Here is a 22,700-nt window from a genome sequence, read left to right as displayed (position 1 = left end):
AGGCTAGCTACCGCCCCCTGGCGCTTGGTAGGGTAATGACAGGTAGAAGCGCTAGAGGCGTCCCTGGATGCTGCGTCGGGTACTTCGGAATGAGACAAGAGGCTTTCTGGGGAGGACAATAGAGACGTTGGTCTGGGCTAGAGAGGCTGGAGTGTGGTGGGGAGGAGATCTGTAGACTGAGTGGATAGAGAGGTCCAAGGTAAGTGGTTGTAGAAATCGGGCCGACCCGGAATACAGAGGAACCAGGACCATGACTTATGCTTATCTCTTCAAGTATATCATCATTGGAGACACAGGTAACCGGCAGGTAGTCCGCCTCCAAGGCCGGGACAGGGTTCTGAAGCTTCCAAATCGGGCCTCGGGGGCGGGGCTCATTTAGAGGGCGGGGGCGGGGCGGCTGGCCAGGGGCGGGGCTCTGGGCTCCCCTCCCTCAGCCCCTGACGCTGAGTCTGGAGCTGGGCACTGCATCTCCTGGCCGCGTGCCGTCTGGAACGTAATTGCTGGTCTTTCAGGTGTGGGCAAGTCATGTCTCCTCCTGCAGTTTACCGACAAGCGATTCCAGCCTGTTCACGACCTCACAATAGGTAAGTATAGCTAGCTACTTGTAACAGCAGAGGTAAAACCCAATTAGTTACACTGCTGATATAAAATTAGTAGTCTTAAGTGTCCAAAGTAAAAAATTACTTCTCACTACTTTAGTCCGAAGTCATGTTAAATGAAGTGAATAATCAAACGCTATAAATAAAATGAATAATTAAAAGGTAACTTTAGAGATGAATGTGAGGTAAGGGCTAGTTGCCATAGTATTTTTTGTTTTTCCTTTTCCTTCAAATTTGACTATTTGTGGAAAACCACACGAAAGCATGACTGCTTATTAAAAAACTCATCTGGTAGCTTGTGGGAAATTAGTACAAAGCTCACATATTTTCAAAGTATTGTCTGCACCAATACATGGGTTAGTGTATGCATATGTGAATGCGTGTGTTGGAAAGAAGGAAGCAAGAAGAAGGAGCCATTCTAGTCTTAGAATGAATGAAAAAGCAACTGAAACTAGTAACTTAGGGGAGAAAAAAGAGCCAGGTGTTGATGACTCATGACTGTAATCCTAGCTACTCAGGAGACTGAGATCTGAGTTCAAAGCCAGCCCAGGCAGGAAAGTCTGTGAAGCTCATCTTCAGTTAACTAACAAAAAGCTCAAACCAGAACTGTAGCTCAAGTTGCAGAGTGATAGCCTTGAGCAAAAAATACTCAGGCACAGTGCCCAGGCCCTGCATTTAAGTCCCAGAACCAACACACAACACACACACACATCTTCCACACATTTGCAATAAGGCATGGACTGCAGAGGCTAGCCCAGCTAGCCTCCAGCTAGACCAAACAAGCAATGTTTACATAGCTAGTTTTCTTGCCATGGAATTGCAGTTTCTTTCTTTCTCTTTCTTTCTTTCTCTCTCTCTCTCTCTCTCTCTCTCTCTGTGTCTCTCTCTCCTTCCTTCTTTCCTTTTGCCTGGGGCTTGAACCTAGGGCCTGGACATTGTCCCTGAGCTTCTTTTTGCTCAAGGATAGCACTCTTTCACTTGAGCTACAGAGCCACTTCCGGCTTTTTCTGTTTATGTGGTACTGAGGAATCAAAACCTAGGGCTTCATACATGCTAGGCAGGCACTCTTCCACTAAGCCACATTCCCATCCCATTTATTTCTAAATAAAACCCCAAGTTGTTGCTCTTACCATACTGCTATGTTCACATCCTACCTGTGGAGTTAGAAAAAGATTTAGAGGATAACATTAATCAGAAAATATTTTTCCCTGTGGTATTAAATAATCACTTAACCCACACTATGAGAGGCACTAATGGAAATGCTTAATAAAACATCATGGAGGCTCTTGAGTAACTTGGAAGCTCCTAGTGAAGGAGATGGGGGCTAAGTTTCTATTGCAAAGGCTAGGAGTGGGGAGATGCTGGAAATTAAGAGTGAAAAGGAGTTAGCCAGATAGGACGGTTTTAGAGATGAAGGGGAAATGACCAGAATAAGGGAAATAACAAAGGAAGTATCGGGGTGGCAGAGTTGCAGCCACTTTTGGAAAATTTTAAGTAATTTACTGTGGCTGGAGCATGGACTTTGAAGTGGAAAACAGCAAGATATAAAACTAGAGAAAAAAATAGGTATCAGATTTTGAAATTCTCAGTGGTTATGGGTAGCCAATGGCAAGCTTTGCAGAGGAGTAGGATGATCACATTTTCCCCACCATCCAATAGAGCCTGTGTTTCTTTCTGAGTTCACTTCTATGGACCGTGGCAGTCAGATTGATAGAAATTATGTGCAAAGTGTAAGAATCTCAGCTAAGGAAAATTTTGTAAAAGGAGAAAAAAGTTATTTTTTTAGTTTCTTGTCTATTGAAATTCTATTGCTATTGTTCAGAAAGAAACATAAAAGACTTGGTGATTTTTTCAGTAGCTAGTTGCATTTTGATTCTTGATGAAGCAGATGAAATAATGAAAGCTTTGTTGTGTCATTCCATAAACATCTACTGGGCATATCCATATAGAGCCAAAAATAGGTACAATATCAATCCTTAGGGCAAGATAGATTAATGATCTTTCTTCAAAATCAGATCCTCATGCTATTTGCAAAGTGAAATAGAAATTATCATTAACGGACAGCTCAGTATTTTTAATATGGTGGCTTTATTAAGGATTTTAGTCTGGCATCTTTTGTTTTTTTCTTTGGTGGTCATGGGGCTTGAACTCTGGGCCGGTTTTCTGGTGGTTTATTGGAGATAAGAGTCTCATGGACTTTCCTGCCAGGACTGGCAGATCTCAGTCTCCTGAGTAGCTAGGATTACAGGTGTAAGCCACCAGTGCCTGGCTTGGTCTGGTATCTTGAGAATAATAAAAAATTCTTGGGGGGCTGGGAAGGTGGCTTAGTGGTAGAGCGCTTGCCTTGCATGCCTGAGGCCCTGGGTTCAATTCCTCAGCACCATGTAAGCAAAAAGAAAAAAGCCGGAAGTGGCGCTGTGGCTCAATTGGTAGAGTGCTAGGCTTGAGCTGAAGAGCTGAGGGACAGCACCCAGGCCCAGAATTCAGGCCCCACGACCGTATTCCCCCAAAAAATAAACAATAAAAATAAAAGAATTCTTGGTAAACCTAATGCCTAATTCAGATGGTTGGTTTCCAAATTTCTACAAGAGAGGCTATTTTACTAGGAGATTTGATAATTGGTGATTGATAATGAATCATTGGTGTAGAGGACTTATCTCTTGGCTCGGCACTTTTCCTAAATGAAGATTTCTAGAATTACAAAAAAAAAAAATGCTGTTTCATACAATACAGATAACCAAGGGTACCCTGAGACAATGGCAGAAAACATTTAGAAGTTTTTTAGCTGGTACCCTAGCTCACGACTGTAATGAGATCTGAGGATCATGGTTCAAAACTAGCCCAGTCAGGAAAGTCCATGAGACTCTTATCTCCACTAAACTACAAAAAAAAAGAAAAAAAGAGGGCTGGGAAGGTGGCTCAGTGGTAGAGCGCTTGCCTTGCATGCATGAGGACCTGGGTTCGATTCCTCAGCACCACGTAAGCAAAAAAAAAAAAGAAAAAAGCTGGAAGTGGAGCTGTGGCTCCAGTGGTAGAGCGCTAGCCTTGAGCTGAAGAGCTGAGGGACAGTGCCTAGGCCCAGAGTTCAGGCCCCACAACCAGACCCCCCAAAAAAAAGAAAAAAAGAAAAAAAAAAGAAGAAGCTTGAAGGGGAGCTCAAGTGGTAGACCACTACCCTTGAGTTCAAAAGCTCAGGGACAGCTCCCAGGCCCAGAGTTCAAGCCCTATGACTGGCAATAAAAATAAATAAAAGTTTTTAAATTATAAAATTAAACATTAGTTAAATTTAAGGGTTAACATTGCGAGGTTACATTTCTTAGAGCATTATTATCAAACAGTTATTTTTGATAAGGGGGAAGAGAAAGTGGGGAGGCTAGGCATCAAACGAAGGGCCTGACATTTTTACAAGGCAAGTGCTCTATCACTGAGTTTCATCCCTGCCCTAGAACACAACTTTTTTTTTGGGGTCCGGTCATGGGGCCTGAACTCTGGGCCTGGGCGCTGTCTCTCAGCTCTCTCAGCTCTTCAGCTCAAGGCTAGCGCTCTACCACTTGAGCCACAGCGCCACTTCCGGCTTTTTTCCTTTTGCTTACGTGGTGCTGAGGAATCGAACCAGGGCCTCAGAGGTATGCAAGGCAAGTGCTCTACCACTGAGCCATCTTCCCAGCCCCTAGAACACAACTTTTTTTTTTTTTAATTGTAAAGCTACTATACAGAGGGTTACAGTTACATGAGTGAGGTAATGAGTACACTTCCTCTTGAACATTGTTACCCCCTCCATTGTTTTCCCCATACCATCCCCTCCCTCCCTCCCTTCCCCGAGGTTCTTTTTTTTTTTTTTTTATTGTAAAGCTACTATACAGAGGGTTACAGTTACATGAGTGAGGTTATGAGTACACTTCCTCTTGAACATTGTTACCCCCTCCATTGTTTTCCCCCTACCATCCCCTCCCTCCCTCCCTTCCCCGAGGTTCTTTTTTTTTTTTTTGATTGTGATTAAATGATTATATAATTTCAAAGTCACAAGTTCATTCTAACTTCCCTGGAGCAAATTGTCTACCACAGTCTGTAATATATAACAGTGTTCACATGTTATATACCATATTTGTGATCAGCAGCATGGGGATATTTAGTAGTGGTTCAACCAGATGAGCGGGAGTTCTTTGTTTCTTAAGTCCTGTTAGTTTTGTCGTTTCACCTAACCTTTTGGATTTAGCATCCACTTATCAGGGAGACCATGTACCATTTGTCTCTTCGTTCTTGGCTTACCTCGCTCAACATGGTTCCTTCTAGCTCCATCCATTTCCCTGCAAATACCATTATTTTGTCATTTCTAATGGCTGCATAATATTCCATTGTGTATAGATACCACAATTTTTGGATCCATTCATCTGTGGTGGGGCACCTAGGTTGTTTCCATATCCTAGCTATTGTGAACAGTGCTGCAATAAACATGGAGGTGCACGTGTCCTTGTATATTGGTAGAACACAACTTTTTAACTCTAGGAGAGAAATGAATAAATGAAAGGAACACAAAAATAACAGGAGCAAATAGGTAGCAGTATGGGCTTACTGGCATTAAGAACAAACAAGGAGCCGGGCGCTGGTGGCTCACGCCTGTAATCCTAGCTACTCAGGAGGCTGAGATCTGAGGATCGTGGTTCAAAGCCAACCCAGGCAGAAGAGACTGTGAGACTCCTATCTCCAATAAACCACCAGAAAACCAGAAGTGGCGCTGTAGCTCAAGTGGTAGAGCGCTTGCCTTGAGCTGAAGAGCTGAGGGACAGTGCCCAGGCCCAGAGTTCAAGCCCCACAACCGACAAAAAAAAAAAAGAACAAACAAGGAATAAATTAAAGCACCTGAGCAAAAGCATAAACCTCTCATTCAACAGGTAGGTAGTTCATGAAGCTCATATTCTCTTGGTCTTTACTGGCAGGAGTGGAGTTTGGAGCGCGAATGGTCAACATTGATGGAAAACAAATCAAACTACAAATCTGGGATACGGTAAGAGAGGACAAAATAATTTAATCAATGATCAAGATCCAAATATCACAGTATAATTTTATGCTACGAAGCATGGTGATACATACCTACAATCCCAACACTCAGTTGACAGAAGCAAGAGGGAGGCGAGAGGATCTTGAGTTTAAAGCCAGCCTACATTACATAATGAGACCCTATCTTAATAATAACAATAAAAAAAGGCCATGTCTTCTTTATTTTAAATAGCCCAAAACTTAAATTGTTTGGTTTAAAAAACTAAAATAAAATTAAGGCCAGGCACTGGTGACTCATGCCTGTAAACCTAGCTACTCAGAAGGCTGAGACCTGAGGATCCTAGTTCAAAGCCAGCCTGGGCAGGAAAGGCTGCGAGACTCTTATCTCCAATTAACCACCAGAAGCTGGGCGCTGGTAGCTCACACCTATAATCCTAGCTACTCAGGAGGCTGAGATCTGAGGATCGCAGTTCAAAGCCAGCCTAGGCAGGAAAGTCCGTAACACTCTTATCCCCAATAAACCACTGGAAAACCAGAAGTGGCACTGTGGCTCAAGTGGTAGAGCACTTGCCTTGAGCTGAAGAGCTGAGGGACAGCGCCCAGGCCCAGAGTTCAAGCCCCATGACCGACCAAAACAAAACAAAACAAATTAACCACCAGAAAACCAGATATGGACTGTGGTTCAAAGTGGTAGAGTTCTAGCCTTAAGCAAAAGAGCTCAGGTATAGCACCCAAAGATCCTGAGTTCAAGCCACACAACCAACAAAAAATAAATGAGAGAGAGAAAGAATCAAACAATTTAAGTTTATTGTGAATGTCCACTTTATACCCATAAACTCTTCCTCTCAGTTTAATTGCCTTTGTGCCAGAAGAATCATTATTGATGAGTGTATATGCCTTAAGGATCTATAAATGGGAATTTTTTTTAACGTGACAATCTCCATATTTTGGTGATTTCTCAATATCAATACATACAGACATTCTTAATATCTTTTAACTAGTGACTAGTCATAGAATATATTAAATATATTTATTTAGCCATCCTCTCACTGATGGAAAATTAGGTTCTCATTTTTTTTTTGTCGGTCGTGGGGCTTGAACTTTCGGCCTGGGCGTTGTCCCTGCACTCTTCAGCTCAAATATATTTATGCAAATATATGAAAATTTCTGTAGAATACCAGCCCAGAAATGGGAATTCTATCTCAAAAGTGTGTATATTTTAAAATTTGATAAATGTAGTACTGCCAAAGTTTATCTTGGTTTAGTGTAATTTTGCTTCTAGATAAATTGTTTTTATGTGTATTATCTCGTTTGCTTTATACTTTTCTTTCCCCTGAGGAAAATATCTTAGTCTCTATTATAGTTAAAGGTAGCTAGAAAATAGTTTCTAATATTTAACTAAAATATCTCTTCCTGTTTCTGTTTAGTTCTTTTCTTATATACTCTTCTTGTTTTGTACTTATTATTTGACCTTTTCTACTCAGAACTGTGAGTTAAAACCATTATATTTTCGGGGCTGGGAAGGTGGCTCAGTGGTAGAGCGCTTGCCTTGCATGCCTGAGGCCCTGGGTTCGATTCCCCAGCACCACATAAGCAAAAAGAAAAAAGCTGGAAGTGGCGCTATGGCTCAAGTGGTAGAGCGCTAGCCTTGAGCTGAAGAGCTGAGGGACAGCGCCCAGGCCCAGAGTTCAGGCCCCATGATTGGACCCAAAAAAAAACAACAAAAAAATCATTATATTTTCAAGGAGCATCCAAGTTATTTTTTCTGTGTTCATTCTCTGTTTTGTTTTGTTTTGTTGGTCATGGGACTTGAACTCTGGGCCTGGGAGCTGTCCCTCAGCTCTTTAGCTCAAGGCAAGCGCTCTACCACTTGAGCCATAGCACCACTTCCAGCTTTTTCTGCTTATGTGGTGCTGAAATCGAACCCAGGGCCTTATGTATGCAGGCAAGCACTCTACCGCTGAGCCACTTTCCCAGCCCTCTATGTTCATTTTCTTCCTTTTTTTCTCCTTATTCCGCTGTCCCCCCCGCCCACACACACACACATATAGATATATACATATTAAATGTAATTTCTTTTTTTTTTTTTTTTGTCGGTTGTGGGGCTTGAACTCTGGGCCTGGGCATTGTCCCTCAGCTTTTCAGCTCAAGGCGAGCGCTCTACCACTTGAGCTACAGCGCCACTTCCTAAATGTAATTTCTTGTTGTTCTATGGCTATTTATTCAAGCCAGTACTGGGGCTTGAACTCAGATCCTTGGTAGTGTCCCTGAGCTTCTTTTGTTCAAGGCTAGCACTTTACCACTTGAGCCACAGTACTACTTCTGTCCTTTTCTGATTATGTGGTACTGAGGAAACAAACCCAGGGCTTCATGCATGCTAGGCAAGCACTCTGCCACCACTAAGCCACATTCCCAGCTCCTGCATATTATTTTTGTTTTTAAAGAGCTGCTTCATATTCCCTTCTTTTTTGTTGAGGCATTTTTTACTGTGATTCTCAATTAAGTATTTTAACCTACCTCTTATTATCCTATGATTTTAATTTTTTATTCTTTCCAAGTATTGGGATTTGAACTCAGGTCCTTATATTTGCTCAGCTTGCACTCTACCACTTGAGCCATGCCTCCAGCCCTGCTTCATGACTTTTTGATTTTTTTGTTTTTTGTTTTTTTGGGAGTCCGGTCATGGGGCCTGAACTCTGGGCGCTATCCCTCAGCTCTTCAACTCAAAGCTAGTGCTCTACCACTTGAGCCACAGCGCCACGTCCAGCTTTTTTCTTTTTGCTTATGTGGTGCTGAGGAATTGAACCCAGGGCCTCATGCATGCAAGGCAAGTGCTCTACCACTGAACCACCTTCCCAGCCCTCTTTTGTTTTTTTGTGAGTGTTGATGCTAGGGCTTACACTTGGGTCTAGGGCACTGTCCTTTAGCTTTTTTACTCAAGACTAGTGCTCTATCATTTGAGCCATTCCTGTACCAGTTTTTTGCTGGTTAACTGGAAAAGTTTCTTGGATTTATATGCCTGGGCTGGCAGACCAGGACTCTCAGATCTCAGCCACCTGAGTAGCTAGGATTACAGGCATTGGTGTCAAGCCTGTTGATTCTTATAAAGTATCAGTATGGTATTGTTGGAAAAATAACCTTAGAGTTAGTGGACTGGATCTCTCTTTTATCAATCAAACCTGATTTAGATTATATAGTATAATAGGTAAGAGAAAAAAACTTAATTTTTTTAGTAAATACTAAGATGCTAAGTTTAAATTATAGTACTGCTGAATAATTTTTGGCAGGTTACTGAACTTGCCCCTTTGAACCTTATTTTTCCATTTTCAAAGAGAAATAACTATCTGTCCCAGGGCTGCTGAAAGAACTAAGTGAGAAACTTTATTGTCTTTTCTGACACTTAACAAACTGTACAAAAAATAGTAAGACTATTGTAGTGTTACTGTTAGTATCTTCACCATTATTGCTATTCTTTTGTGAAAGAGTCTTTTATCGTCCTTTATCCTCAATTTAGTTTTCCTGTGTGTAAAACATGAATGGTAAGTTAGGTACTGGTGTCTCACCCTTGTAATCCTAGCTGAGATTAGAAGACTGTAAAGAAAGCAAGCTTGAGCAGAAAGGTCTGCTAGACTCCATCTCTACAATAACCAGCAACGGGACTGGGAAGGTGGCTCAGTGGTAGAGCGCTTGCCTTGCATGCATGAGGCCCTGGGTTCAATTCCTCAGCACCGCATAAGCAAAAAGAAAAAAGCCAGAAGTGGTGCTGTGACTCAAGTGGTAGAGCGCTAGCCTTGAATTGAAGAGCTAAGGGACAGTGCCCAGGCCCAGAGTTCAGGCCCCACGACCGGACCAAAAAAAAAAAATTAAAAAAAAAAAAAAACCCAGCAAAGTGTCTGGCTAGATGTATCCATGATGCAAGTGGTAGAACACGAGCTGTGAGCAAGCAAGCTGAGTGAGCATTAAGCCTGAGTTTAAGCCTGAATACTGGCAGTAAGAAAAAAAAAAGAATAGTAATCTTCCAAGCTTTTTGTTGTTGTTTTGATGGATCTAGGGCTTGAACTCTGGGCCTGGGGACTGTCTCTCAGCTCTTCAGCTCAAGGCTAGCACTCTAACATTTGAACCACAGCGCCACTTCTGGTTTTCTGGTGGTTAATTGGAGATAATAGTCTCATGGACTTTCCTGCCTGGGCTGGCTTTGAACCACGATCCTCAGATCTCAGCCTCCTGAGTGGCTAGGATTATTCATGTTATTTAAAAGATACATTTCCTTCCCTAAATGAATAAAAAACATTTTATCAAGAAAGCACGATACCCAGGTACCAGTGGCTTACACCTGTAATCTTAGCTACTTGAGTTTCAGATCTGAGGATCACAGTTTGAAGGTAGCCAGGGCAGGAGAAAGTTCACGAGACTCTTATGTCCAATTAATCACGTGGAGCTGTGGCTCAAGTGGTAGAGTACTAGCCTTGAGCAAAAGGAGCTCAGTGATAGCACCCCAACCCAGAGTTCAAGCCCTAGGAATGGGGAAAAAAAGAAAAGAAAGAAAAGGAAAGCATAAGAAGCACGTATTTAGGGGAGTTTATTAATTGCTCAGTTATAAATAAAGCAATATTTTGCTCAACTACAAATGAGATTTTTTTATTATTTTTTATTGTGAAAATACTGTACAGAGGGGTTACAATTACATGGGCAAGATAGTGAGTACATTTCTTATCAAGCATTGTAGCCTCCTCCTTTGTTTACCCTTCCCATCCCTTCCCAGCCTCCCCCCGCCCCCCCACCCAATCCTCCCCCCCCCACACACCAAAGTTGTAAAGTTCATTTGCGACATGACAACTTGTACTTCCAAATGAGATTATTGTGTGAAAAGTCTTTTCTCTCCTTCCTTCCTTCCTTCCTTCTTTATTTTTCTTTCCTTTCTTTCTTTTTTGTGTACATGCTGGTCCTGGAGCTTGTATACTCAAGGCTTTTTGTTGTTGTTGTTGTTGGTCATGGGGCTCGAACTCTGGGCTTGGGCGCTGTCCCTCAGCTCTTCAGCTCAAGGAGAGTGAGTGCTCTACTACTTGAGCTACAGCGCCACTTCCAGTTTTCTGGTGGTTTATTGGAGATAGGACTCTCACAGTCTTTCCTGCCTGGGCTGGCTTTGAACCAAGATCCTCAGATCTCAGCCTCCTGCGTAGCTAGGATTACAGGTGTGAGCCACAAGCGCCCGGGCTTGAGATTTTTTTATTCAAGGGCTAGCTCTTTACCACCTGAAACACACCTCTACTTTCAGTTTTTTTCGTGGCCCAGGATGGCTTTGAATTATCCTCAGATCTCAGCTTCCTCAGTAGCTAGGATTATTGGTATAAGCCACCAGTGCCAGCATCTTTTCTTTTCCTTTCCTTCTTTTTTTCTGTAATGGTCCTTGTTCCTTATTCCTGTTTTCCTGGCAGGATGTCAGCAGGAGACATTCAGGTAGTTCTGCTATTATCAGAATTCTTCTTCTTCTTCTTTTTTTTTTTTAATCAGATTCTAAAGGCCAATTAGCTTATGCTCAATTTAATGTTTTGTATTTGGTATTCTTTTTGCTTATGTGGTGCTGAGGAATCGAACCCAGGGCCTCATGCATTGCAAGGCAAGCGCTCTACCACTGAGCCACCTTCCCAGCCCTTGTATTTGGTATTCTAAGTTGATCTATTAGAATGAATCTTCTATTTGTCAGAGTACTGTGGCATTCTAAGATAATTTTCATTTTTACATATACAGGAACAAGAACAGGAAGAGTGATGTGATGTATTCAATATTTGTAATTGAACACACGTTTCTAGTTCTCACATAGGTTGGGAAATCTATGCCAAGGTCTTTGATGTTCTTGCTATCTGTAAGATGCTACTGGCATTTAGTGCTGGTTTAATATCTAGTGAAATTAAACATGCAGCAATTTCATGGATAATCTCATAAGGGAAATAGTTACTCAACTGAAATATCAATTACTCTCTCATTAAAAAATATCTACTTTCTGGGCTGGGAAGGTGGCTGAGTGGTAGAGCGCTTGCCTTGCATGCTCGAGACCCTGGGTTCGATTCCCCAGCACCACATAAGCGAAAAGAAAAAAGCCGGAAGTGGCGCTGTGACTCAAGTGGTAGAGCGCTAGCCTTGAGCTGAAGAGCTGAGGGACAGTGCCCAGGCCCAGAGATCAGGCCCCACGACCGGACCCCCTTCCCCTCCCCCAAAAATATCTACTTTCTACTTGAGCTTCTCCCTGGCAGGCAGAGTTCCTTTCCATAACATTCTTACCTGATTGACTTTCTTCCTATAGTTAAGTCCTTTTCTATGGGTGGTATGTCATTAGGTCACTTGTCTGAAATAACCTAGTTTTATTGGTATTTTGTTGTCATAATGATACAAAAGGCTGGGCAAGAATCCTTCCGTTCTATCACTCGTTCCTACTATCGGGGAGCAGCTGGAGCACTGCTAGTGTACGACATTACCAGGTGAGCTGGTTTCTGTGGAAACTCTTCTCCCTATTCTCTCTGTCAACTGGTTTCAATAACACTGCTAACTAAGGGTGGCCTCTGTTATACTTTTTTGTTTGCATGAAACTTCCTCCATTTCTCCATACATTTGGAATTGCTGTGGACTTTGGAGATAGACTTCTGACTCACCTTCTAAACTTTTCTATTGCAGACGTGAAACCTTTAACCACCTGACCTCATGGTTAGAGGATGCCCGCCAGCACTCCAGCTCTAATATGGTTATCATGCTTATTGGAAATAAGAGGTAATAGTTGATCTTTTTTTTCCCCCTACTGGTTCTGGGGCTTGATCTCAAGGCCTGAGAGTTGTGCCTGAGCTTTTTTGCTTAAGGATAGTGATCTACCATTTGAACCACAGCTCTGTTTCTTGTTTCTTGATTGTAAATTAGAGATAAAAGTTTCATGGTCTTTCTTGCTCCAGCTAGCCCTGAACCTCAATCCTCAGATCTCAGCCTCCTGAAGCTAGGATTACAGGTGTGGCCATTGATGCCTTGATCTTTATAAAGATTACTTACCAGGAGTCATCTAGATACTCTGTGGACATTGGGATTCATTCTTCCTCCCTCCCTCCCTTCCTCCCTTCCTTCCTTTCTTCCTTTCCTTCTCTTTCTCTCCTCTGTCTCTCTCCTTCCTTCCTTCCTTCCCTCCCTTCCTTTCCTTTCCTTTCCCTTCCCTTCCCTCCCTTCCTCCCTCTCCTTCCTTCTTTCCTTCCCTTCCTCCCTCCCTTCTTTCTTTCTTTCTTTCATTCTTTCTTTCTCTCTCTCTTTCTTTCTTTTCTCTGAAAGTTGGTGTTGTACCACTTAAGCCATACCTCTACTCCCAGCTTTTGGCTGGTTAACTGGAGATAAGTATCTACAATTAAGTTTCCTCTCCATGCTGGCTTTGAATCAGGATTCTCAGATCTCAGCCTCTTGAGTAGCTAGGATATAGGCGTAAGCTACTGGCATCCCATTTGTGTTTATTTATTGATTATTTATTTATTGGTTGATTCTATTGATTTTTGAAAGCTTCTATGTTAGATACTTGGCCAAACTCTCAGTTTGCAAAATGAAAACAAGTTATGATCTTGTTGTATGGGAGTAATATATAAAATATATAAAATTATAGCAATATATAAAATTATTTGTGTCATTTAAATATAAAGTGATTTATACGAATTAGAAATTGTGAAGGAAAAGCAAAGTAACCAGGGTACTTTCTTTTGATTAAGAGTGATGTGAAGCTAAAGGATGGGCAAGAACTTGCTGAGCAATAAAAAAGGCTTTTAGCTGGGCCCTGGTGGCTCACGCCTGTAATCCTAGCTACTCAGGAGGCTGAGATCTGAGGATCATGGTTCAAAGCCAGCCAGGGCAGGAAAGTCTATGATACTCTTATTTCCAATTAACCACCAGAAAACCAGAAGTGGTGGTGTGGCTCAAGTGGTAGGGCTCCAGCCTTGAGTTGAAGAGCTGAGGGACAGTGCCCAGGCCCAGAGTTCAAGCCCTAGAACCATCAAAATAACAAGAAAAAGTTTGGCTTTTAAAATAGCATCATATAGGGGTAACAAACTGTATCAAAGACTTGAGCTGGAGGGCTGGGAAGGTGGCTCAGTGGTAGAGCGCTTGCCTTGCATGCTTGAGGCCCTGGGTTCGAATCCTCAGCACCACGTAAGCAAAAAGAAAAAAGCCGGAAGTGGCGCTGTGGCTCAAGTGGTAGAGCACTAGTCTTGAGCTGAAGAGCTGAGGGACAGTGCCCAAGCCCAGAGTTCAGGCCCCATGACCGGACCCCCAAAAAAAAAAAAAAAAAAAAAAGACTTGAGCTGGAATAAACCTTAGCAACTGTTTTTTTTTTAATGTAAGTGTACATATGAGGGAAATGATATGAGATGTGGATATATTTAATGTAAGTGTACATATGAGGGAAATGATATGAGATGTGGATATATTATGCATATAATGTATTTTCATATTTTTATTCTTATTACTTTTTGCTGGTACTGGGGCTTGAACTTAGGGCCTGATTGCTGTCCCTGAGCTCTATTGCTAAAGGACAGCACTCTACCACTTGAGTCATAGCTCTACTCTAACTTTTTGGTGATTAATTGGAGATAAGAGTCTCAGTGACTTTTTTGCTCAGGCTAGCTTTAAACCATGATCCTCAGATCTCAGCCTCTTCAGTAGTAAAGATTACAGGCATGAGCCATCAATGCCTCACTCTATTACTCTTTTTAGTGTGTGTTGTGTGTGTATGCATGTGTGTGTACATGTGTGCGCACACATGCACGCTTACATGCCTGCCTGAAACTTGCACTTAGAGCCTCTCACATTGCTTTTTTCCTTCTCACAGCTGGCAGTGTACCACATCTCCAATTCTAGCTTTCTGCTAGATGGAGATAAAAATCTCTTGAATTTGACTCCCTGGACTGGCTTTGAATTATAATCTTAGCCTCCTGGATAGCTACTTGTAAGCCACTGGTTCCTTGATCTGTTGATCTGTTATTCTTTCTGATCTCCCCCTGCCCCCCTTTGCTATCCTTTTTCCACTCTATTAGTCCTCTTTTACTTTCATGACCTTGTGGGGATTTTTTGTTTGGTTATTATTTGTTTGGTAAGTTTTTGTCTTGAAGGAAACCTGGTATGAACTGAAAAGGGAATGATATAAGATGAATTTGGTGGTCCGCTATATCTCATATCATTTCACAGGCCTAAGTAAGGACTTCCAGTTTTTTCTATACATTGAAAGAATCCATCACAGCCATCCCAGGGGACCATGCAGAGGCAGGCAGGCACAGGAGAAAGCCATATTTCCCCCAGAGAGAGAGAATACATGGTGGCCTCCACTATCTAGGTAGCAGCAGGGTCTGGGGGTAGGAAGTGAGTTAGATGGGAGCTCAGGTGGATCTGGGTGGAGAGAGGGAGGGGCCAGCTGTTTGGTGGGAACCCCAGGGCAGGGAGGAGCTCAGATCTGGGTGCAGCTGAAGACCAAAGGTGGCCATAATGCTAACATACATAGTGGAAGCATTTATAAAGTTTTTCTTTTGTTATGGTAGTGGCAGTGTTGTGGGGTTTTTTTTGTTATTTTGTTTTGTTTTGGTCACTTGTGGGACTTGAACTCAGGACCTGGGCCCTGTCCCTGAGCCTCTTAGAGCTCTAGCACTTGAGCCACAGCACCACTTCTGGTTTTTGAGTGGTTAACTATAGATAAGAGTCTTATGAGTACCTTTCTGCCCAGATGGGCTTCGAACCACGAGTCTCAGATCCCAGCTTCCTGAGTAGCTAGGAGCCACCGGAACCTAGTGGCAGTGGTTTTAACACTGTTTTATTTATTTTTGTTTTGCTGTGCTAAGAACTGAATACCAGATCTCTTGTGTGCTAGGCAAGGATTCTACAACTCAGCTATATCCAGTCCTTCATTTAAGTGAACAAGTGACTTGATCAGATTTGAAGCTAGCCTGGGCAGGAAAATCTGTGGGCTTGAGCTCAGGGCCTGTGCCCTGTCCCTGAGCTTCTTTTTTGCTCAAGGCTAGGGCTCTACAACTTAAGCCACAGCTCTAGTTCCAGCTTTTTTGGTAGTTTTTCTTTTTTTTCTTTTCTTCTTTTCTTTTTTTGTCAGTCATGGAGCTTGAATTCTGGGCCTGGGCACTGTCCCTCAGCTCTTCAGCTCAAGGCTAGTACTCTACCACTTGAGCCACAGTACCACTTTCCGGTTTTCTGCATGAGTAGTTAATTATAGTTAAGAGTCTTATGGACTTTCCTGCCCGGGCTGGCTTTGAACCACAATCCTCAGATCTCAGCCTCCTGAGTAGCTAGGATTACAGGTGTGAGCTACCAGTGCTTGGCTTTTGATAGTTTTAGTGGAGGTAAGGGTCTCACAGACTTTCTAGCCTAGGCTGGCTTTGAACTACAATCCTCAGATCTCAGCCACCTGAGTACGTAGGATTACAGGTGTGAGCCACCAGCATCTGGCTTCTGTGAACTCTTATTTCTAATTAATCACCAAAAAAGGTGAAAGTAGAGCTGCACTTCAAGGAGTAGTGCAAAAATGCTCAGACACATTGTCCTTGGTCCAAGTTCAAGGCCAGTATCAGCACCAAAAGAGAAAGAGAAAGAGACAGAGACCGAGAGAGAGAGAGAGAGAGAGAGAGAAAACGAGAGAAAGAGAGAGAGAGAGAGAGAGAGGGAGGAAGGAAGGAAGGAAGGAAGGAAGGAAGGAAGGAAGGAAGGAAGGAAGGAAAGAAGGAAGGAAGGAAGGAAGGAAGGAAGGATGGAAGGAAGGAAGGAAGGAAGGAAGGAAGGAAGGAAGGAAAATAGTCTATACAGGAGAATAGGATTTAGTATCTTCTTTATGAATTAACTCATGGTTGAAACTATCATGAGATATTTTTAGAACTAGAGTCCTTCTTTCACTTTTATCTTATTTTAGTTTTCTTCTTAATCTCTTGCAGCGACCTAGAATCTCGCAGGGATGTGAAGCGAGAGGAAGGAGAGGCCTTTGCTCGGGAGCATGGACTTATATTCATGGAAACTTCTGCTAAAACGGCCTGCAATGTTGAAGAGGTACTACTTGAAAAAGAATGGGGGAAGTTTCACACAGATCACATCATTCATTATCTTCGTCCTTTTATTCAGAATGAGTAAAGAAAGGAATTGTTTCATTTTCCATTTTCTTTGAATACTGAATCTTGAGGTTTTACTTTTTTTTTTTTTTTGCCATTGTGGAATATGAACTCAGGCCTTGAGGCCTTGTGCTACACCTCCAACCTCTGATATTTTACTTTTGCTTTGAGTAACTTTAATTGGTAAGTGTGGATTAGATACCACTATTACTTACATGTTACTTTAGTTAGCTACTATAAGTTCCTAGGCCTGTGTTGGCTTTATCTGTCTTCACTATCTAATGGAAAAGAGTATATATTTGTTCTATTTGCAGATGGTGCCAACCTAGAAATCCTAGGAGAACTTGGGTCTTCCATTTCTCCCCCCCCCTTTTTTTTTAAATTGATGTAGGTCTCAATTGTGTAACATAGGCCGGCCTTGGATGGGTGATATCATCCTACCTTATCTAAGTGCTGGTAGTGTTAGGATACAAGTGTTTATAAGTTTATTCACGTTTTTTTTTTCTTTTTGTCTTGGACCCTTTTTTGGGGGGGGAGAGAGAGGGAGTGTTGGTCATAGGGCTTGAACTTTGGGCCTGGGCGCTGTCCTTCAGCTCAAGGCTAGGGTTCTACCACTTGAGCTACAGCGCCACTTCTGGTTTTCTGGTGGTTTATTGGAGATAAGAGTTTCACTGACTTTCCTTCCCTGGGCTGGCTTTGAACCGTGATCCTTAGATCTCAGCCTCCTGAGTAGCTAGGATTATAGGTGTGAGCCACCAGCAACTGGCCTTGTCTTTGACCTTTTTTGATCAAGGCTATTGCTCTACCACTTGAACCACAGCTCACTTTTGGCTTTTTGATGGCTTATTGAATCTTATGGACTTTCCTGTCTGGCTGGCTTTCAACTGCAATCCTCAGATCTCAGCCTCCTGAGTAGTTAGGATTACAGATATTGAGCCACTGGTGCCAGGTCCTTTTTTTGTTTGTTTTGAATCTTGTTTTTGCTTTGAGAAGGATCTTGCTTTGGAGCCCAGGCTCCCTTTGAACTCTTCATTTTGTCTTAGCCTCTGAAGTCCTAGGATAATAGGCATGTACCATGCCTGCTTCTGTTCAGTGGCTTTTACAGAGACATCTAAGGAACTATCTACATTTTAACTCCCTTCTGCTAGTTCACCTTAGAAATCTCAATCATATTTGTATTTTCTTTCCCTCATTTCTCTGTCTAAGCTTAAGAGTGATAAATAATTTTGTCTTTTTTAGGCCTTCATTAATACAGCCAAAGAAATATATAGGAAGATCCAGCAGGGTTTGTTTGATGTCCACAATGAGGTGAGGAAATTGGAAGTGGAGTACTGGCAGTTAACTGTGTTTTTTCTGAACAGGATCGGAACATTCCTAGCATGTAAAGTATTTCCCATCTAATATCACACCAATTGTAGCTTTGCCAGTTTAAGCGTATAGGTGTTTGTTGTTTGCTTCTAATATACTCACATAGAAGTATGTCATCATTTTCTCTCTCTTAAAGAGATTATTAGCTGGTTACCTAAAAGACTTAGACAGTTTGGGAGTTTTTCTTCTCAGCCTCAGTTTCTTACAAATCCAGAGTAATTGTAAGAATTACAGAGATGTAATTCTTAATGCCCAAGAGGGCAATTTCTATAAAGCATATATGAGGACAAAACAAAAATCATATGCTAATATGCTGCTTCTACTCTTTTGGCTCCTACTATTCTTGCCTAATCACATCTTATTTCTGTACATACCTATGAAACAAATATAACAATATACTAAAAATGGATACAAGAACTTCTAGTCCACTGTGTTTCTTTCTTTTTTTTTTTTTGGTCAGTGATGAGGCTTGAACTCTGTCCCTGCGCCTGTCCCTGCGCTCTTCAGCTCAAGGCAAGCACTCTACCACTTGAGCCACAGAGCCACTTCTGGTTTTCTAGTGGTTTATTGGAGATAAGAGTCTCACAGACTTTCCTGCCCGGGCTGGCTTTGAACTGCAATCCTCATATCTCAGCCTCCTGAGTAGCTAGGATTATAGGCATGAGCCACTGTCGCCCGGCTCACTGTGTTTCTTTCTGTTTTTTGTGGAGGGGGGGGGGGGCTTGAACTCTGGGCCTGAGCACTGTCCCTCAGCTCTACAGCTCAAGGCTAGCGCTCTACCACTTGAGCTACAGTGCCACTTCTGCTTTTCTGGTGGTTTATTGGAGATAAGAATTTCACAGACTCCAGGCCCAGAGTTCAAGCCCCACGACCGACAAAAAAAAAAAATAGTGCTAAGGGGCTGGGAAGTTGGCTCAGTGGTAGAGCGTTTGCCTTGCGTGCCTGAGGCCCTGGGTTCGATTCCTCAGTACCACATAAGCAAAAAGAAAAAAGCCAGAAGTGGTGCTGTGGCTCAAGTGGTAGAGGGCTAGCCTTGAGCTGAAGAGCTGAGGGACAGTGCCCAGGCCCAGAGTTCAGGCCCCACGACCGGGCCCAAAAACAAAACAAAACAAAAAAAAGAATTTCACAGACTTTCCTGCCTGGGCTGACTTTGAACCGTGATCCTCAGATCTCAGCTAGGTGGCATGAGCCACCTAGTTACTGGCTCACTGTGTTTCTTAAACAGTTACTTGTCTTATCCTTACCTGTCCTATATTGTTGTTGCACACAGTTTGCTATGTCACATAGTTATCTGACAAGGTCACATCTGTTTTTATGGATAATTAATGATTTATCCTTTCCCCTTCTCCTTTCTCCCATTCACTTTAGCACTGAGGTAGAAATTATTTTCCCTCTGCAGGCAAATGGCATCAAGATTGGACCTCAGCAGTCTATTGCAACATCAGTGGGACCCAGCATTTCTCCACGGAACTCTGGTGAAGTAGGCTCCGACTCTGGCTGCTGCTGAACATCTGCCCTGAACCCTTTTTTCTTCCTGGAACAGCTTCAGACCAGTAGGCGTAAAGAAAGGGTCTCACTTACTTTCGCTGAGAACAGCCTCTTTCCAAGGTGTGATGTTTTGCCTTTCCACTTAAAAGTCCAGGGGAGAATTTGAGCCCTTACTGACCTGTCCTTCTTTAGGGACGTGAGCATTCCGTACAGATGTGGGCTCTTCTCATCCTCCTTTTAAATTTCTACATTGATAGGATCAAAGCTGATTGTCACAGTAGTTTAAAAATAAAAAAATTAATCATATACAATCTATTCCTCACCAAAAATTACATAGTCATAAACAGTCTACTCCTTACCAAAAATTAGTAGTAAGGGTCAAGGACATGCTTATTGAACAGTTGATATTACCAAGATCTACAGGACTTTTGAATGATAGATCTGCATAGGAATTGCCTTGAGTTTTTTACTTCCTTGCTTTTAGAAGTAAATCAATTCTTGGAGAAGGCCATTCCTTCTGCTTGCTCAAGGAAGCTGAGTGCCCCTCTACCAGGAATAGATATGAGATATAGCAATAGAATTGCTATATCTCCTAGAGTAACAACAGAACTTTTGAGAGCAGTGGTCCTGGACCTAAGGCCACTTTATCCTCATGTAAAGAAAGCATGAAAACATTCATTCCTGTTCATTTTATTTTAGGGACCTGATCTAACATCACAGTCTCTTTCACCAAATTGACCTTTACTGCTTCATCATACTTAACTGGATCATTCTACTCTAATCAAGCTAATCTGCTTACTAAATGTGACATTTATTCCTACTCCTATACATTTGCACATGCTTTACTCTCCACTAACATAATACTAAAAGTCTGACAAATCTGCAAGACCTAGGGACTTCTAAGCACCTAGTGAATAGTACTCCTTAGTATTCCTATGTTGGTTAATCATATGTACACTTATTTATATGTATGTTCCTTTATAAGGAGGTTTTGTAGTTATTTTACTGTGTAGACTGTCTCCTCATAGGTTGTAAGCTCTGTGTGAGCAGGCTTCATGCCATCCCCTTATGTTTACAAACCACCCCCCCCAACATTCCTCACAGTTCCTAGTGCCATTCATTATGCGATCACTGAATCTGACATACTTTAAAACTTAAGATTTATTTTAGACTTTAGAGGAAACAAAAGGCCTTATTGTCATCTCTTGGTAATTCTGTCTTCTTCTCTTCCATCTCCCTGCCCTGGGTTCTGTATTGCTCTTCTCTCCTGCCTGTCTGGGATCATTGCCCCCAGCCTGTGTAGTGTATCGCAGGACTGTGGCTATCAAGCTCTCAAACAGTTAGTTGCTTCTCCATCCCCTCTTTCACACCATCTCACACTATCTTGGTTAAATTTGCCTTTGTTTCATGTTGTCTTCTCTGTCAGTGGCTATTTTCTCTTGATGACTCATTTTCTTCTAAGCACTAAGATCTCATTAATTTTCTGATTTTTGTTGTTGTTAATGAACTGTTTCATTAAATATATACATGTATTCAAGCCGCTCATATTCCATGTGTCATTTCTGATTATATCCTAAACTCTTCTTCTAGGGTATTGTATCAAATATATGAAAGAAGCTTTCTTGGGATTTGTTTTTTTTTTTTTTGGGTCCGGTCGTGGGGCCTGAACTCTGGGCCACAGCGCCACTTCCGGCTTTTTTCTTTTGGCTTATGTGGTGCTGAGGAATCGAACCCAGGGCCTCAGGCATGCAAGGCAAGCGCACTACCACTGAGCCAACTTCCCAGCCCGGGATTTGTTTTATACTAGATTCTGCGCTTTGTCTTAGTTGTAATAGTTAACAGTGCACCACAGGAAGTTGAAAGACATTTAGGATATTGCTTTTGATTATGCTTGTGTGTGTGTTTATTTTTTGTCAGTCATAGGACTTGAACTCTGGGCCTAGATATTGTCTCTGAGTTTTTTTTTTTTTTTTTCTCAAGGCTAGAACTCTACCACTTTGAACCACAGCCACTACCAGGTCTTGTTAGTTAATTGGAGATAAGGGTGTTATGGACTTTTCTGCCTAGTTAGGCTTGGAACTGCAATCCCAAGATTTCAGCCTCTTAAGCAGTTGGAATTACAGGCATGAGCCACCAGCACCTAGCTGATTATGCTTTATTTTATTTGTTTTCATTTTGTGCTTGGTCTTTTGTGCTAACTCAGGCTGTCCCTTAGCTTTTTTCATTCAAGCACTCTACCACTTGAGCCACAGTTCCATTTCAGCTTCTTGGTGGTTAATCAGAGATAAGAGTCTCATGGACTTTTCTGCCTAGGCTAGCTTCAACTCATGGTCCTCAGATCTTAGCCTTCTAGGTAGTTAGCTTTCAGTACCCAGCTATGTTTTTTTAAGGCTATTATGAAATAATATCCTCTTCTTTTTTTAATTTTTAATTTTTTAAAGAAAAAGTTCATTGCGGGGAGAGCAAATTGTGGGCCACAACAGCTGGAAGCATGCAGAGACAGAGGGGAAGGAAAAAGAAAAAGTTTTAATTAAAAATAAAATTTACGTGGTACAGAAAAATCAAACCCGGGGCCTCATCCTCATGCATGCTAGGCAGCACTCTACCACTAAGCCACATTCCTAGCCCCCCTTTCCCCTTGCCCTTTGTGAAAATCTTACCTCATAACAAAAAGGATTTGAGGCTGCTGAATTTGGAGTTAGCCTTCTTTCTTACCCCACACAAAACTAAGCTAAATACAAATTAAATAACAATATAGAAATTCAATAGAAAAGTAAAATTAGAAAAAAGTCTTAAAAAATTAAAACTGAATAGAAATTAGTTTCTTTTTTTTGATTTTTTTTATATTTTATTTTATTTTTTTGTGAACATACTGTACAGAGGGGTTACAATTACGTGGGCAGGATAATGCGTACATTTCTTACCAAGCATTGCAGCCTCCTCCTTTGTTTACCCTTCACATCCCTTCCCAGCCTCCCCCCACCCCAGAAATTAGTTTCTATAAAGAAAATTTTACATTTTTCATCTAGTAAAATACTTGTGTAATTGGGAAGCATTAGCGCATTGGTTAAACATTACATCTAGTCTAGAGTTACTGCTTTTAGACCCCTTTTTGTAGTTGTTGTTGTTGTTGTTT

The 22,700-nt window shown here is 41.9% G+C and overlaps 1 protein-coding gene across 1 annotated transcript; it reads left to right on the top strand.

Annotated features, from left to right (window-relative positions):
- Nucleotides 1-69: 69 nt before the first annotated feature.
- Rab2b (RAB2B, member RAS oncogene family) lies at nt 70-21,101 on the top strand. The gene is made up of 8 exons (XM_042680193.1): nt 70-296; nt 513-584; nt 5,537-5,604; nt 11,991-12,073; nt 12,267-12,359; nt 16,538-16,649; nt 17,948-18,016; nt 19,476-21,101. The coding sequence occupies exons 1-8, from the start codon at nt 251-253 to the stop codon at nt 19,581-19,583; spliced, it is 651 nt and encodes a 216-aa protein (XP_042536127.1). The 5' UTR covers nt 70-250; the 3' UTR covers nt 19,584-21,101.
- The last annotated feature ends 1,599 nt before the right edge of the window (nt 21,102-22,700 follow it).

Source organism: Dipodomys spectabilis, unplaced genomic scaffold (genome assembly GCF_019054845.1).
Source record: "Dipodomys spectabilis isolate Male_0828 unplaced genomic scaffold, ASM1905484v1 ptg000054l, whole genome shotgun sequence".
Lineage (NCBI taxonomy): Eukaryota > Metazoa > Chordata > Mammalia > Rodentia > Heteromyidae > Dipodomys > Dipodomys spectabilis.
Note: the sequence above shows the minus strand (reverse complement) of the source record. Positions and strands in the feature narration are given on the sequence as shown.